The 17,555-nt window shown below is 32.7% G+C and overlaps 5 protein-coding genes across 7 annotated transcripts; 1 reads left to right on the top strand and 4 right to left on the bottom strand.

Annotated features, from left to right (window-relative positions):
* Nucleotides 1–4,673: 4,673 nt before the first annotated feature.
* On the top strand, nt 4,674–6,205 carry LOC123012626. 3 transcript variants are annotated; one of them, XM_044410664.1, is made up of 2 exons: nt 4,674–4,753; nt 4,907–6,205. In XM_044410664.1, exon 2 carries the CDS (start codon nt 4,941–4,943, stop codon nt 6,021–6,023), a length of 1,083 nt encoding a protein of 360 aa, XP_044266599.1. In that variant the 5' UTR covers nt 4,674–4,753; nt 4,907–4,940; the 3' UTR covers nt 6,024–6,205. The 3 variants fall into 3 exon arrangements, with proteins under 3 accessions (XP_044266599.1, XP_044266601.1, XP_044266600.1); XM_044410666.1 differs by having other exon boundaries at nt 4,680–4,753; nt 4,936–6,205; XM_044410665.1 differs by having other exon boundaries at nt 4,685–4,753; nt 4,804–6,205.
* Nucleotides 5,949–7,547, bottom strand: LOC123012625 (tryptophan--tRNA ligase, mitochondrial). Its single transcript, XM_044410662.1, has 5 exons — nt 7,421–7,547; nt 7,043–7,368; nt 6,884–6,991; nt 6,446–6,838; nt 5,949–6,397 (listed from the first exon to the last, which is right to left on the bottom strand). The coding sequence occupies exons 1-5, from the start codon at nt 7,490–7,492 to the stop codon at nt 6,178–6,180; spliced, it is 1,119 nt and encodes a 372-aa protein (XP_044266597.1). The 5' UTR covers nt 7,493–7,547; the 3' UTR covers nt 5,949–6,177.
* A 1,909-nt stretch (nt 7,548–9,456) lies between these two features.
* On the bottom strand, nt 9,457–10,070 carry LOC123013194 (cuticle protein CP14.6-like). The gene is made up of 3 exons (XM_044411580.1): nt 10,041–10,070; nt 9,801–9,913; nt 9,457–9,744 (listed from the first exon to the last, which is right to left on the bottom strand). Exons 1-3 carry the CDS (start codon nt 10,047–10,049, stop codon nt 9,489–9,491), a joined length of 378 nt encoding a protein of 125 aa, XP_044267515.1. The 5' UTR covers nt 10,050–10,070; the 3' UTR covers nt 9,457–9,488.
* A 3,451-nt stretch (nt 10,071–13,521) lies between these two features.
* Nucleotides 13,522–14,361, bottom strand: LOC123013110 (larval cuticle protein 16/17-like). Its single transcript, XM_044411452.1, has 3 exons — nt 14,197–14,361; nt 14,044–14,153; nt 13,522–14,000 (listed from the first exon to the last, which is right to left on the bottom strand). Exons 1-3 carry the CDS (start codon nt 14,209–14,211, stop codon nt 13,607–13,609), a joined length of 519 nt encoding a protein of 172 aa, XP_044267387.1. The 5' UTR covers nt 14,212–14,361; the 3' UTR covers nt 13,522–13,606.
* A 709-nt stretch (nt 14,362–15,070) lies between these two features.
* On the bottom strand, nt 15,071–15,736 carry LOC123013111. The gene is made up of 2 exons (XM_044411453.1): nt 15,503–15,736; nt 15,071–15,362 (listed from the first exon to the last, which is right to left on the bottom strand). The coding sequence occupies exons 1-2, from the start codon at nt 15,712–15,714 to the stop codon at nt 15,140–15,142; spliced, it is 435 nt and encodes a 144-aa protein (XP_044267388.1). The 5' UTR covers nt 15,715–15,736; the 3' UTR covers nt 15,071–15,139.
* Nucleotides 15,737–17,555: the final 1,819 nt, after the last annotated feature.

Raw genomic sequence — 17,555 nt, 5'->3', positions numbered from 1 at the left:
ATTGTTGCTATTAAAACATTTCACACAGTAAATGTTCACCAGTCCAATGGAGACTCTTATTCGAGAGGGTTGTCTTGGTCCAAGGGTGCCCCTACAGTACTGTGCAGTGATACAAAACCTGAACCAGTGCACAAACAAGTGCATCAAACATCATCAAAAACCAATTTAACAAGTTCCGCCGCATCCCATCATCAACGATTGTGCATCAAGTGTGAAACGACGAGTGTTAGAAGTGGATTTTGGTTTCGCTGATTGTTTTGTTTAAATTAAATGTAGTGGAAATAATTAAGGAAAAATATGTGTGATATTTTCGATGGAATCTTGTGTTGCAGACACTTGTTGCGAGGCTGTATCATCTCGTCAATTGTACTCAATTAAGGATCCATTAGATTTAATTTACTTTAACTCGCTCAATTGGTGGTGGCGTAGGGGTCACATGTACCGACAGTGTCATACATGCGGGACACGCAAGCATTGGGATAGTTCAAACAAAAAATATGAATGATGTGAAGAGGAAATGCCCACACTTGATCGAATTGGATTGTACAGTCGCGAAAAAATTTTAGTTTGGCCCGAAAAACTCAGCCGTTATTTTACAATTTTCTATTTTCAAAATTTCTCTAAAAAATCATTTGTGGTTCTTACATGCAACTATAAGGGGTGATTTTTTTTTGGTGGTTTTCTAAACTTTTTAATTGCTTTTAAAGATACGAACAATTACTTAAATTGACTTTTTTTAATAGATCTTCAAAAATTCAATTCTGGATACTAATTTTGTCTTAATTAAAACTCTTTCAGGGACGGTGGGTTAAAATTTAACCCACCACATTTTTGGCCGAATCGGTACGCTGGGTTAAAATTTAACCCACCTTTTTAACTCACATTAATTTAAATTTTTGAGCAGTTTTGCTTATTAATGGTAATATTTTTAATAATACAGGCATTTTGTCAACATGATAAATGTTCATCAAAGTTCTCAAACAAGGTTAGAAAAACGTAAATACTAATTTACACTTTTAGTCTGTCATGGAAAATGGTTGGACAAAATTCACTGTCTGTCACTGTACTCAATTGAAAAAGTCATAAATGGTGGCACTGAATTTTTTTCTATTTCGTTGATACTTGCATTATGCGCCATAACTCGCGCCCCAGAGAAAATTTTCAAGTAAGGTAAGATACCAGGAACATGAAAAAAATGGTTAAAAAATTCTATCTGTCAAAAATTTTTGACATTTATTTTTTGACATTTGACATTCTTTTATGTCTATTTAATAATACTGATGATCTTGTATATGTTTTTTTACAATTATTTGGTAAAGGTACAAAAATTTTGCCAATGAAAGCGACAAATAACATTGAACAGAGTTATAATTTAAGACACAGCTTCCTTGTTTCCTCTTTTAATAGTCTATAGCAAAAAAACTTGTAAAATTATTTTTGCAACAGAAATAAATAGAGTCAAAGTGCAAACTTTAAACCCTCATAACTTCGAAATTTTTATAGATAAATTTTTTTTAACATTTTTTCCGTGTTCCTGGTATCTTACCTTATATGGTATTTTTCTCTGGGGCGCGAGTTCTGGCGTATCCTGTATAGCACCAAGCAACAAGAGTCTCGAAGTAACTGGCAGTGTGTAACTTGTAGAGTGTCTCTTTGTTAAGGCAAACAGAAAAACTAATTTCAAGTTTATTATTACAAAAAATAATAACTTTTGTTAGCTATTGTACGTATTATTTAGTTTGCTTTTGTTTTTATTATTTTTTGTTATTTTTCTTTGTTCATTATAATACTATTTTATTTTCTTAATTTATTTTTATATGCTTATTATGTCACTAAATAAGTAAGAGACAATGACTACTTCATATTAAGAATGCTTTGAAATTATTAAAAATGTACGAGATTTTATGAGGGGTTCATGAAGTTAATGAGATTACCGGAGAAAGTAAAAAAATCTGAAATCTAAAATAATTGGCCATAGACCGATGAAAAACTGTCGTTAGTGCTATTTTAATACCTATTTCTTAAAACAACTTGAAAAATGATTATTTTTAAAATCCAGTAAATAGCTGTACCTCTTCGGTATTTTAAATACATTAAAGTGTGTACCTGAAAGAGTTAAAGAAGGTAATTCTGTTTTTTATTAGTAAGAGACGTTGAAACATGCATGTAAAAATTAAAAATAAATAAATGTGAAAATAAAACTTGATAAAATTTTTTGAAAAACTAAAGTCGAGAACATCACTTTGAACTAATAAAATTGAAAGAATTTTTTATAAATCAATTATTTTGTAGCGCAAGACAAAAAAAAATATTAGACATTTATTTTGGCAATTTTTGTGATCATTATAATCGATTTTTGTAACAAAGAGATTCTTAGACTGAAATATTGTGATTTTTTCATGCAATATTCGTTTTATAGTCTACTGTGGTTTTGATTGCTTCATCGTGATTTCACAAAAGATTGACTTCGTGAATGTAAATGCGAGTGTTGTATAAAAAATTATGCGTTTGTCAAGAAAGTTTTTGATTTTTTAAATTACTCTGAACTGTTAAACTTTTGGAGTTGATTTAAAAATTTAAATTAATTAATTATTAAAATAGAAAATAATTAATTTAAAAATTGGAACAAATGTAATAGAAAAGAAATACAAAAATCTCAATAATACGCCGCAATATATTTTCCTGTTTGCTGAGATAACAATAGATAGTGTGAAGAATAGGTAATTTGCACACCATAAAAATAAAATAACAGCTTTAAAATAGATAAAGATAACTATTGCATAAAACAACAAAGTTTATTTTTGCCAAACATTTTAAATAAAAAAGAGGCCATTATTTTACAAAACTGGAAAACATTAAACAATCGTGTGAAATCGTTATGATAAGCTGTGTCTTTTTAATTAGAAATGAATTATTCTGATAATTTTTGAATATAAAAGTATTTACAAAAGTTATTTTTCACATGCAACTAATACCTAAGATATTCAAAAAAACACAACAGCATGATATCACCTGAGAGAATAACAGTCATTATATGTTTCTATTACTGTAGAATACTATACTTTATTTCACAACTACTAAATATTTTTGATTTTTTTCGTACTAAAAATAATGAAGAAGTTGACGTTTTGTAGTTAGCTTTTCAAATATCACCAATAGATTCAACGTTAAAAAATTATTGGTAGATGCAAACTTCTATTAGTTATCGAATTACTGTGAGCATTCCAAACATACATTTTCTTATTTTGACCTAGAAAACTACCTTCCAAAATCTTTCAACGACACCCTGTAGTTTAATATTTTTTAGTTAAAAAAAAAGTTTTGAGAAAAGGAAAATTTAAATAAAAGCAAAACCAAGGCAACACAATTTAAACTAAATGACCATACAAATAGATACACATCAATGCGTTTTTTTGGAAATTTTGAACATTGTTACATGATTAAAATTTTATCAATTTAAAATAATTATGTAAGTAAACATAAATTAAGGAACTAAACTTTTTAAATATTACCTTTAAACAAAATTGTTCCATAACGAGTATGAAAATATAAAACATAAATTTTAGTAGAAGTAGTCAGTTATAACAAATAATTTAATGTAATTTTTATTTAAGTAAGTGTTTTATATTATTTTTTATTGTTATTGTTGTTCTATAAATACCTACCTATTTTATGTTACTCCAACATTTTTCTCACATAAAATACCTACACATAGGTATGAGGGTAATTAAGAAAGAAAGGAAATTTTCACATATGGCAACAAAAAGATTATATTTATATTATTGATTCATTATGTTTTGGAGTGAACATACATATTTATTACAAGTAATTTATCGACTTGTTTGTGATTTATTTTTTTAATTAAAAATTTACTAAATTTTTTTTATTTATTTATCACATCCCAAAATATGCTTTGAAAATGATCCCATGGAGATCACTCCCATGTCAATTAAATTGTAATAACCTATTTCCTTATTAAACCTTCCGTCGGGTGCAAAAATACAACAGGACGTGTGTGACACCAACGCGTCTCGTCACAACAGAAATAAATCGTTACAAAAAAACGCACCAAAATTCGTACAAAAGCCCCGCTTTTATCACATTTCGAATCGAGTGGCCTCTATAAACTAGTCGAGAATTTTTTCCCTAATTATGTAAATTTTTCGTATTGTATCACTTGAAATTTTCGATGGTAAGTCGAGATATGGCAATAAACCATTGCATAATATGGATTGCTACCACCATGACCACCATATGTCAGTAAGTTATGATGAGATTAGGGCTACAGTCAGTGGACCACGAGGGGTGACTATGAGGGTAGCACGCGTCGAAATACACCTATAACGCTACAAAGAGGACCGCAAAGACTAAAGAATTATTCTCAAGGACCATGCGGGATTCCCACGCAACGATTTTGGGGAAGAAATTCTCAACGAAAATCAAACAAAGGGCTCTTGATGCGTTATCACCCCCTGCGATAACATTCCCAAGAACAATGTAACATTTTGAATCAAATAAAAACTGATTTTTCTAAAATTGTGTGAATTTGTATTATTATTTTTAATGGAATTGGATTTAATAAATCAATAAACAATAATAAAAATTTCGGAACCTTTTTTTGAATTTATCTCAGTTATAAAAATGTGTGTTGGTATTTCAAATCACCCTAAAAACTGTCACTTGTCAAAAATTGGAATTGGCGTTGTGTTGATGTCAATCAAGATTGAAACTGTGTGTAAAGGCGGGATTTAAGGTAAGAAAAATGCACAAATCACTTTAAAAGCTTTTATTTTAATTTTTTAGAATCTAAACATTGTCATTATGAGTTTGTTTGAGTGATGTTATGTGTTTTTTTTTGGTGCCCATTACCTGTCAAAGCTTTACGTTTTTGATCCTTTTTTCGCAGGTAGTTTTTCAAAAAATCGTGATTTTTAGTCAAAATGGCCGAAAGTTCGGTCAACGGTTTGCCCGACGTCCCGGAAATAAAGACAGAACTTGAGGAAGAGCTTCACCCCGTAATACCCAAAGAATTTCTCACTAACGGCGTACACGAAGACAGCGATTGCGAGGAAATCGCATACTTCAGTCAAGCCGAAGTGGACAGCACCAGAAGATGTCTTGAAAACACTCGCCTCATAATCAAAGATTTTGAGACACAGCTAGACTGGCATTTGCAACAATACATGGCCCTTCGGGACATTTTCAACAAGAAAGGGGGCGGCAAGGACGACTCGTCGAAAAAACAGGATTTGTTAAGTATATCCCAACTAAGCGCCTTAATCGCCAACCACCCTGAAGGCAACAAGAAGTTCATCAAGCGAAAGGGGGCTTTGAACGGCCCCGGAAATAAGAAACGGCGCCAAAATAAGGAAACTGATTCGGAAGGGAGTGACTTTAGCGACGACAGTGAAGACTATGAGGAAATTACCGGGGGTAAACAGCCCTCCAAGAAGAAAAAGAGTAAGAAAAACAACTTTGATATGGTGGTGCCTAAAGACGAAATCGAGGAGGAAGTCCACGAATTGATCGAACCCAAAGTGGAAAGACAGAGTGATGAGGAGATGGAGGTTGCGCCTCCAATGCCGGCGAAAAGGGGGCGACCACCGAAAAGTGAGACCGGGGGTCGAGGGAGGAAGAAAGTAGAGACGGTTGATTTGACAAATATGAGGAGTTGTTCAGTTGTGTTAAATAGGTTTGATGAGTCTCAAAGGCCAGTTGTTGTTAAAGACGAAAATATTGACAAGGATGATTTAGTCGAATTGTTGCAAAGTAAAGCGATTGATACGATAGAAAAATTCTCACCCGATTCGGAAAAACCGATAGAAATTTTGAGAGAGGATAACTATAAAGAGTTTAATTATAACGAATTGAGTACAAGTAACATCGTTGTAATGTTTGATGACCTCGAGGAGTTACCCGAGTTTGTTTTTAATAAAAAAGTTGCTGACTTTATCCTAAATGGTCAGATTAAGCTTGTCAAATCAGGCGTTTTTGATCAGTTTTTAGGTGATCAAAAAATTTAATAATAGTATACTAAAAATAACAGATGTTGAAAATTTAGTCTTACGATTACTTCCTAGTGTATGGTTTTATTGTTCATTTTTTATAATTCCGTTCTATCTACATAACCGTAACGATGTAATTAATCATCACAGAAAAGCGGCGGTTGTATTTTTTTTATAAATTTAATATTTGTTTATGTACAGTTTCGCGTTTAAATTGCAACCCCAACTTATCCTTAACTTCCTGAAGCGTTTTCTCTGATATTTCCCCAGCCTTTTCTGCGCCACCTTTTAGCACTTGTACCAAAAAGTCTTGATTATTCAACAAATCACTAATTTTTTTCTGTATAGGTCCTACATGACTTATCACCGCATCAGCAACTTGAAGCTTGTATCTGCAAACAATTTTTTACACAATTATTTATAAAACTTGACTTTATTACTGTCCAGTATTAAAATTTTTGACTTCATCACAAATCTGTGATATAGTTTTCCCGGTGACGAATGAGTGAATGCTGATTAAGTTTGACACCCCTGGCCTATTTTCAGGGTCGTAGGTCACCTCTGAGGTAAAATCGGTCACCGATTTTTTTATTTTCTTCAAAATCTCGTCAGGAGGGTCAATTAGGCAAATTCTGCTCTTAGGATCGGGATCTGACTTTGACATTTTTTTATTGGGGTCTCTGAGACTTCGCAGTCTTGAATAGTCACCCCCTGTGAAAATACAGTGGGGGATGGGGAATGTTTCCCCGTATCTCTTGTTAAACATTCTTGCCAAGTCTTGGGTGAGTTGGATATGTTGGGCTTGGTCTTCGCCGACAGGGACATGGGTTGCCCTAAAAATCTATCAAAAATTATGTTTAATTTTCAAATTGCCTCACTTGTAAGCTAAAATATCGGCCGCTTGTAAGACTGGATAAACAAAAAGGCCTAAGGAGATGTCTTTCAAATTTGCTGACTTTTCTTTATAAGCTGGTAAATGTGCAAGCCTAGAATTGGTTGAATTAATTGAGACACAAAAATTAAATACTCCTTTATACCTAGGCATTGTGCAAATGCATCCTAGGCACCAACAGAGATGGGTATGGGCAGGTACCATCGATTGTTGAAATAAAATAACCTTAGAGGGATCTATCCCACAAGCTAGTAAAGTTGCTGTCATTTCGAGAATATTATTAGATAAGATTTTGGGGTCTTGAGGCAAAGTAATTGAATGCAAGTCCACAATACTCAAAATCATATCCTCGTTATCTTGTTGGAGTTTAACCCATTGTGCTATAGCGCCAAGGTAATTACCTAAATGAATTTGACCGGTTGGCTGAATTCCTGAGAAAATTCGCCGAGGAAAACTGGTTGTTTCGGGGACCTTGAAATAGGTTATGTGATTAAAATTGTGATAAATTACAAACACTGGTTACAGAATATGATGAGTAGAATTTATTCAGGTTGACTGGATTAAATAATTTGCGTGAATAACGTGCCAAAATCATTCTATTTGTTTTCCAAAAATTGAGGTTAGACTTTTCACTTTTGTCATTTGTGCGTTCGTTCGAATCACTACGAATTCCCATTTCCATTGGTTCGAAATATGAAATGTAAAACCGCGTAATTCGAATAAAAGTTGAAAAACATGAATTGGAAATTCGCTGGTGGGGTCTAAATATGAGATTTATTACTCGAGACATTCTATAAATGATACACGCAGTTGACAAACAAAAAATTTGATGATGAATGAGTACCTATTATATGATTTTTACAAGTGCACTTTACATAATATACCACTCACTCATTCTCACATTTGGCTGTTTAACATTTTCTTTGAAGATAAATGCAGCTTCTTCACTGGAATTACATCACAATGTTGCAATATATTTGGATTAGTTTTCGAATCGTCCAACAGATGATTTTATTGTTTTCACATCACAGTTATTTGTTACTTCATGTTTCACACAAATATGATCACGTAAGAAACATTTCTATTGAGATTTGGATCAGTATTTTTGCCACGCTTTTCTCTGCATTTGTGCACTTTTCCTATTTAAGATTAAAAACTGAATTAATTTATTATATCATCGGCAAACCCACTCTGTTTTCATTATTTACTGTGCTGATAAATAGTAAGTTTCCCATTCTCTCGAAGATACAGATCTTCAAAGATTCAACAGTGATATTAATTTTTTATTAATTATGAAAGGTAATTTGTGTATTATTAATTAATCATCATAAGAGACGTGAAACAAGCATGTAAAATTAAAAAAAATAAAATTTTTAAAATAATAAGTAAAATGTCTGACTATTTTGAATCACCGTGTGTAATAATAAGGTGTCCTAATGATGTTTCACGCATTTTAAGACATCCTGTATTACGTATGATACATTCACGGTAAACATTTACAAGTTGAACAACTTTTTTCGCAAATTCCTATTTTTGGTATTTTTTTTATTAATCAGTAGTTTTTTATGATTTTTTGAAAAGAGGTTTTAATTAACAGTTATTTGTCTTTAATTGTTACTCAGTGTATAGGTAGATATATTTGTCGGTCATAATCATAATAACTTCATATTGCAAGAGTAATAAGTGAGTAAATAGGTAAGCAATCGAGAAACGAACTCTACTGAGTGAATTTAAACTAATAATTATTGATAATTTAAATACAATTAAAAAAACAAAAACTCATTTTACCGAAGCCACCATATTTTGCCAATTTTCACTTTCTAATCATGGCCTAGTTAGCAAAAATTCGATTTTTTTCTCCAAAAAATCAATTTAAATCGTCTCCTAATTAAATATATAAAAACATACGCAATATTAGTTTTCTTAATAACTTAACAAGCATTTGGAATTGACTAATTATTGCATTAGTGTCCTCATTCCTGTTATTATATTAAGAAAAAAAAAAGAGACAATCATAATTTTCAGTGGAAATTTTCAAATATTCGAAAAAAGTATCTCTCTTAAGTGAAATCTGACATGTCCTGGCATGTGACACTTTTTATATTAATAATAAATTAATAATAGAATTGTTTTATATTTATCTGATTATAATGAAAAGATTAGAGTTAAATAAACAATTTTCTAAACAATCCTCCGTCCTTGAATTAATCTGATATGATTAAGTGGAATTAGGTAAAGGTCAGTAATTAGTTTTTTTCTTAAACCCAAACACGGTTTTTCCATAGTCTCATCAGATTTCGATTACACAATTTTAAAAGGCACAGATACTTAGATAACCCGATCTTTCGTGGTTTAAGAAGGAAATAGTTCAAATAAAAAAATATAAAACACGACTCCAATAACGTCCGATTGAAAATCGAAAGCTGGGCCATAGGTCACTCGTTATACAACCTCACACACATCCTGATTGAACAATTAGAATTAATAAACATCACATTTGATGATATTTAGCGCGATAATTGACACCAGTGGAACGCGGAAAAACAAATAAAACAACTCTTTATGTACAAAATCATTTATTCTCAGTCTAATCACCCCAAGCCGCCACCGATTAGCGACGCTTGCGCCGCCGCCGGAATGCCCAGTTTTTTCACTCCAGCCGAAGGAGGTATGTGCTCGCCCTCGGGCTGGAAACCGTTTTCGTCGGCGATATAGACGACGGTGTAGGTGACCCCATCGGGGCCCACATATGAGTAGGACCCCCTCATGACAATCGACTCGTTTTCAGCCCCCGGGTTGACCACTTCCCCCGTTTGGTCGTGCCGGAAGCCGTCGCTGGTCTCTACGCTGAAACATGAAAATTTCAGATTTGACAACAGTGCAGATATTTAAGTGGTACACACCCGAAGGAGTAGCCCCCCAGGCCCGCGTTGTCGAAGTCGTAACGGGTGATGTAGGCGTCTTGGGGGTTTTGGGGCCGAGCTGTCGCAATGCCAAGGATGGCACACATGATGAGCTGGTGAAATTTGTTACGTAAAAGTTGCCTCACTGTTATGTAATGGGGGATTTTTGGGTGGGCTTGTTAGTTTTGTGAGGGTTAATGAAATAAATGTGTTTAGTGGCACACTGTGTTGACTACTCACCGTCTTCATGATGATGATGATGAGAAGAAATTATGGATTAAATTACCTTAGTAATGACGTTCTTTATATAGCGATAGTGATGCTCTCTGAAGACATCCCCACGTCGCCCCCCTCTGTAATATCTAACAATGCTTTTTTTGATCGTCATCAAAGGAAATCTAGTTCAGTTCTCGAATAAGGAACAGGACTTTTCTTGCGATTAGACTCATTTTTTCTCTGATTTGATCGTGTTTGTCTAAATTTTTTGCAACCTTTGACTTTATTAGACATAATGTTCATTTTCACTACGACTTTTACGATCTAGAAATTACCAGGGAATGTTTAGAAACGTTGTACAAATAAAAATATTAAGTAAGGTATTTTTTTTTTCTAAAACCAACAAAAAACTAAATTTCGTCATCTAAATTCGTTTCTACAATGTTTGAATTATAAATTTTTACAGTTTTTGAATTGCTTTTTTTATTATGTAGGTAGGGACATTATTTTTAGAAATCGTCTTTCTTACCTAAAAAATTATTATATGGTTAAAATTTTGTATTTTTATCAAATATTATGATTGTATCTAAACATCGCAATCGTAGAAATGGTTTCAAAAGAAATCGAAAGAAAAGTCAGTCAGAATTTTTTTAATAAAATAAAAGTCAGAAATGTTATAATGACTTGCAAATGATCAACAATTTCTATCGTGTATGTATACATCCCTTTTTTAAAATAGTATAAAACAGTCTATTATTTTATATAAATTGTTTTTTAAGTAGGTACTTAAGCGATTTTTGTACAATATTTCAACTAAATATTGTGATTGTAAATATCCAGTTCAGTCATCGAGCAAGTTGTAGAATGTACGGTCTCGAGAACAGAATTTTTGACTTCGTTTATGTTAGTTGGGAGTTAGAAGGTAAACATACTAAAAATCCCCGGTCCTCCGCAGTGAGCGGGACCCAGGAAGACACCAACAAGGTGCCATATTATGTTTTTTCTCTTTATATCCTCACAACGGTACGTGTTACGAAAAAAATGGTTATGTACAAAATTAAAGCTTATAAAATTTTCCACAAGGCGATGTTTTTGGATTTTTATTATCTTTTTGCACTCTATTTGTTATAATTGGACTAAAAAAAATAAGGAAATAACGTAAAGATAGTTGTAAAATTTGTAAGCATTGTGATTGGGCAGTTTAAGGTCGGCCATCATTTTAATGTAAAAAACCAATCACTTTAGATTTTTGGCTTCATTCAAAAATTAATGCCACGATGTGATTGGTCCGTTTAAGGTCGGCCATCATTATATGTGAGTAACCATGGAGAAACCAATCACATTAGGCTTTAGTTTCATTCAAAATGTTTCGAAATTGGTAATTCGGTTTGCGTTCATTAATTAAAAGAATTACAATTTTTAATGAAATTGTTATGTATGTGCCCTTTATGCACTTTTGTGATATTATTATGATTATGATGAGTAGGTATCGCTTATCAGTAAGTGGTATAGCTATATTGTGACAACGAATTTGCACCTTACATTTCGGTGTACCTGCTGTACCTAAGGCTTGATTAGGAAATAAAACCCTAATTAACCTTAAAATAGAAATAGGAATGTTAGTGTTTTACCCATCCTTCGTGCTTACAAGTACAAGATAAATTGTCGACGAAGAAATGGAAGTGAAAATTTTCTTCGATTCTGAACATTTTCATGCAAAAAGTTAAACATAACCTCAGTTTCATGCAAGGTAGGTACGAATGGACTGTTTTCTACAAGCTGCAGGTGCCTACAGGACATTTGCATTCTATAACCAACATTTCGTTATTACTTTTGCTGTACTAAACATGAGATTAAGGTAGGTATCCTAATCCAAAGTGACTTGAGTTTTTTAAGTATTGCAATATTTGTTAATCGTTATCTCTCAAACTATTTAAGATACAAAAAAAAAACAGACTGGTTTGTAGGAAATTGTTTTAGTGCATAACTATTTTTTTTTGGGATATAAGCGAGAAACCATAAAACAGCACGGCACCTTCTTGTTGCCCTCTTGCGTCTCGCTCACCTCGTAGGACCGGGTAGTAGTCATAAAAAGTGTAGGTAAATACAGCACTGTAATCTAAAATTTTTTCGACGTTGTATTCTACAGTTCCTTTCTGAATGTTCGTGGTCCCCCGGGCATTTAAGATAGTTCCAATGTGTAATTTTCATCTGCAGGATGACTTACCTAAATGTAGCGGAAAACTAAAAAAAAATACCTGTAAGAATTTATAAGCAATAAATATGACTTTTTTTTCTAAAGACATAGACATTTTCTAGGGAGTAAATTTTCTGAAGTTTCTGAATCTGAAGTTGTTTTTAGTGTTAGAAAAAATTATATGTAAAACACAGGAAGAAATTTTTTTATTTTCTTTCACTGAGTTTTCCCCTTTTTCCTCGCTTTTGGTCTGTGAAATGAACAGAACTCTCGGAATAAAATTTTCTTTTCTTGTTACTTTTTTGCAATTATTAGATTTTCTTGCATGTGAAAGATGAATTTGAAAATTTATAAAATTTTATAAAACCTTCTTATAGTAAGTATAACATTTAATTTTAAAAATTAAATTTGAATTAAAAAAATATTTTTGAAAATCGGTTTTTCGTAGTTTTGTTCGAAAAGTACGATACATACTATGTCTATTATGGAATGTTTTATAATAATAATTATTATTATAATTTTGTAATAAAAATATTAATTTTGCTAGATATGTAGACGAACGAACAAACCCAGTGCGCTCATACCGTTGCACTGAAAAATTTTACCTTCACTTACGATACAAACTCAATTTCTAAACCACTTATAACTTATGATTTCTATTTTTGAGAAAAATTGTCAATGACACTCTCACTTAGGGATCCTATTATATAAAAATTCTTATTTATTGTTCCCATATATAGGTTCAGGTTATATAAATCTGATAAATATTAGGTATTACTTAATTGACGTTTCACAACGAAAGAAATTAAAAAGAAGCTATTGATGTGATTTAAACATTTCCTGACCTTTGCTTAAAAATACCTTTGTAAAGCGCGTCTTCAACACATTGCGAAATAATACACCAATTTATAGTCGTCAATGTTTATCCTCTATAAAACCATTAGTAAATAAATTTTTCCACATTCTTGCAGATTAAAAGGTGAAGTACAACAATTTTAATAGCTGTTGTTTATTTAAAAAATCCCACAAAATCCATTTCGCACACTTTTACACGTCCAAACTTTGCAAATTTATTTATTATTCGTGTCTCCTACTTTCTATAAATGCAAACAAATGTTGAATTAATAAATTATTGAAATCAGTAGAGTCTAATTTGCTTTTCCTTAAAGTCATGTCACACAAAAACCAGATTTATAAAAAAATTGCAGTTGCATGTATGTGCCCCATGTGCCCCAGGAACCCATCAATAACGCATTCAAATGCCGCCCACACACCCGTCACTCATCCATTGATATTTTAATTGTTTTCTAATTACAAAACCCATCAAATCAAATCTCATTTTATTACAAAATAAACTCTCTAAACAATAACAAAATCAGTCAACAAATCAAAGCTAGTTCACAGCGAATCCTCGTCCGTTTGAAAGCAGCCCCACTATCGACTCTTGCAGTTTATTGTCGAGGTCGTTGTAGGTCTTCGGTGTCGTGGACTCGAGAGGAATTTGAATCCGGGTGGGGGTTGTGACTTCGGGGCGAATCCGGGGCCGCGGTGTCGACGGGATGAACTGGAGTTGGGGACGAGGACCGGATATCAGGACTGGGCTGTTAACCGGAGTGGGTAATTCCGGGTGGAAGCCATTTTCATCGGCGATATATCGCACCGTGTAGAGTTTTCCGGTCGAGTCGGTGTAGGTGTATGAGCCTTTGACGACAACCGGAGACTCCGGGTCGTTCTCGTCGAGCAGGGTGCCCTCCTCTTCCCGGATTATGCCATCACTGCTTTCAAAACTACAAAAAAATATTTTTATTTTTTTAGGGGTAGGTTTTTTACCGGAAGAAGTAATGACCGGCTGAGGTGCGTTCTGATTGGTAGTCGACTATTTTGGCCGCTCGAGGGTCGTCCAGGGTTGCTACGATTGCAATGAGGGCACTGAAAAGTAACTAAATTTGGGTTTAGGGATGTTTGAATTTTTATGCAACTTACTGATTTTTGATACATTTTGGATGGACTGACTGATGGAACTGATTGAAACTTTTTATATATTTGTTAACCCCACTGTCCGGAATTAAGATTTCAAAAATCTCTCCAATTATCATAAAATTGTCGAAAGGTGGAGTCAGATTTTATGCAAATTTTTTGTGTACTAAATTTCCAGTGATATATTTATTCATCCTTCGAATGCCAGTATTTGGTAACGTTTCGCATCAAATAAAATTGATTCTTTATTATATTCCAATAGTCGACAGTTTCTTCACTTGATTAGTGTAAGAGTAAATTGAGAAAAAATAAAGACATCACTTTTATGGCAGTTTTGTTAATTAAGACGGAATGGTAATTTAACATTTGAAAATGTCAACACTTGCGTGGTCGTTGAATGAGAACAGGAAGGAAAAGATCAACAATTAAAACTGCAAAAATTGTTTGATTATGCAAGTATTTTTTTCGGTATAATAAAATTTCGTTTTGTTGATGCAAAAAAAAAAGTGTTTATTTGCTAAGTAGACTTTTTAAATATATGCAATTTGTTCAGAATGTTTTTACAAAGTTTAGTGTGGTTTTCAGTGACGATTTGCGGATTTGTAAACCAAGGAGTCGAATGAGACATTTTTGAAAATACAATTTCTTCACTATTTCACTTTCTCCCTTGACAAGCCGCCACTGGTGTTCGTTTGCCTAAATTAAAAGATATATATATATATATATTAGAGGATTTACAAATGATTTGATGCTTTGATAAATAATTACAAAGTTTTATACCCAAAATTTTTAAATAATTTTATGGTAGGCAACTAGATAAACAACTGTGTGCGCGGAGTTACTCACCCACTTGGCGTTTGTGAAAATGAAGCAATAAAACTGCAAGACAAAATAATAAATGTTTATTAACACCAAAGTTTGATACATTTATGTACCGATATTTAACTAATTAATTAAGTTTATTTTTATTTTGCTCATAATTARTTTTTTTCGGGACGATGTCTCCTCTAGTTCTTGTCCCCTTTTGTCCCGCTTCATAGTGCACAATAAACTCCCTTCCATCCAGAAAATACGAGTACATCCCCTTCACAAATAACACGGGTTGAGTGTCATTTTCGCGGTACGTAAAAGTGCCAATTTCCCGCCGCTTTGACCCATCCTCTGCCTCGTACCTAAAAAACACCGCACCTTTTTTTCAACACGAGTATTTCGAAATCGACTCATCTTCAATTCGACCTTGACTGATGAATCGATTAACATTTTTATGATTTTTATTTCCTTTTAAGTGTGAATAATGAAATAGTAAACTTACTCGAAACTGTATCCATTGGTGAGATGTTGCGTTTGGTGGATGATTTGGGGTGGAAGACACGCAATGACGTGAAAAAGTAATGCGAGAGTAAGGAATGTATTCATGGTTTTGTATGCAGGAATTTCGATCCAGTTTAAATATAGAAGCCGATTGGGAAAAAAGAAAAAGAGGCGAGGTCGACTTCTTGAATTTGACCATCGAAGGTCTTCCATCCGGGTTGGAGCGTGTCTCGGAGGAAGATTTAAAACGACTGGTTATGGCAATGCAAGACATTAAATATTTTACAAGAAACAAGGCTTTTCATTTTACTCAAAAAGCTCAAATTTCAAAGTTTTGGTTTTATTTGAAAAGTCAAATAATAGCTATTTATGTATCAAGTACGTCGCCTCGTCATTAATTACGACCGTCCCCTACCTTTTGCGTACGTACTTTTTGATAAAGTTCCCAAAACACTAATTAAAAAAATTTCGTTACCATAGTAATTTTATTTTTTAGTCCGCAAAAACTGTTTTTGGGGATTGAGTACCTAAAATAACCGTTTTGCGTACTATTTTATTGAGTCCGGAAAAGACTCATTTTAGGGACTCAAATGAGTCTCTAAAACAGCTGTTTTTGGGAGCGTATACAAAAAAATATATTTCCATTAAAAAAAGTATAGTTGGAGTTTTTTTCACAAACATATCCTTGTGTAAAGAATTTTCCTTTCGAAATTCGTGTTTTACTAATTAATTTTAAATATTTAAAATTTGTACAAAAAAGCAAATACAATTTTAGCAGCGGTTTTCTTGCTTTGTAAATTATTTAAGACAAAGTAAGAAGAGATGTAATTCCAATGAATTTTTTTCGTTTAAAATATGATTCTTCAATCGGAAAAATGTGACTTCTTTTAACACCTTACATGGAACAGTTTAGATTTACTTGCAAAATATTCTGATTTGAAACCCCAACAATTTTGGGTAAAACCTTTTTTTTAGGTTTGGATTATTGGGTTTTTGGTTGTAATAAAGTACCTGTTTAAAATATTTTAATAGAAAACAATATTCAAATTAAAATAAAATAGTGAAAACTGTGAATTTAATTTGTATTACAAGGGAGGAAAGTCTATCTTTTCTTCCCACAGGTAGAAGTTACCACCCAGGGACGAAAAGGACACTTTCTTCCAGTGTAATACATATCATTTTTTCTACAATCTACTAGCACGAAAAACTTTAAAACTAATTTCTTTTGATATCCCAGTTTTGCTATAAATAGGAAGGTATAAATCTGTTGAAATTGAAATTATGGTGGAAAAACTTAATTTCTTTTAGGGTCGGTCGTAGGAAAATAACTATAATAAACTAAACCTTTCTTTATCTATTCGTTATTAAAGAAAGAATTTAGTTAAAATATTAAATTTTTATTTTATTATTCGATTTTTCTAATTTCTGAAACCAATAAATCCATATTCCATGAGTTTAATTAAATGGTAGATATAAAATACAAATATAAAAATTTATTAATTTGTTTTCTGTCAGTTGTTACGAGTTCGAATATAAGGAACAAATAAAAGTACGCAACTTGTCGAAATATGGAAACCTAGTCTTAAAAAAAATTGCTTAATAAATTACGAGAAAACAATATTTGTTTCTCGTACAGATCGTGGGAAAGTTGAGATTATTCTTTACTAAGTTTGTCCAAAAATCTGTAATAGGCAAGACAACGATTGTGTTTTGCTTTTCGGCAAAGTTCATGACAAAATGTAATAATAATTTTTGAGAAATTATATTTTTCGGTTTGCTTGGCCCCTGATTCGTGATCTCAGTTGCAACGTTGTGTTTTTCCTTCTCATAAATCTCAATAGGTGAAAAGATCACCCAAACTGCGATCTCCCATCACTTCTCGAATTCTTCCGAAATCGGTAAACCGACCCATCTCTGGCCGCCGGCACTCTGGGTCAATCTTCACCTCTTTGTCGAATTGAACTTTGAGATCACAATGCCAAAATAATGATGGTAAAGGTGGTGGTAAATGTCAGCGAAGACACGCAGGCGATGGTAAATAGCGTCTGGGCAGT

Source organism: Tribolium madens, unplaced genomic scaffold (assembly GCF_015345945.1).
Source record: "Tribolium madens isolate multiple individuals breed KSU strain unplaced genomic scaffold, Tmad_KSU_1.1 Scaffold_96;HRSCAF=242;Tcas5.2_LG5, whole genome shotgun sequence".
NCBI classification, from domain to species: domain Eukaryota; kingdom Metazoa; phylum Arthropoda; class Insecta; order Coleoptera; family Tenebrionidae; genus Tribolium; species Tribolium madens.
Note: the sequence above shows the minus strand (reverse complement) of the source record. Positions and strands in the feature narration are given on the sequence as shown.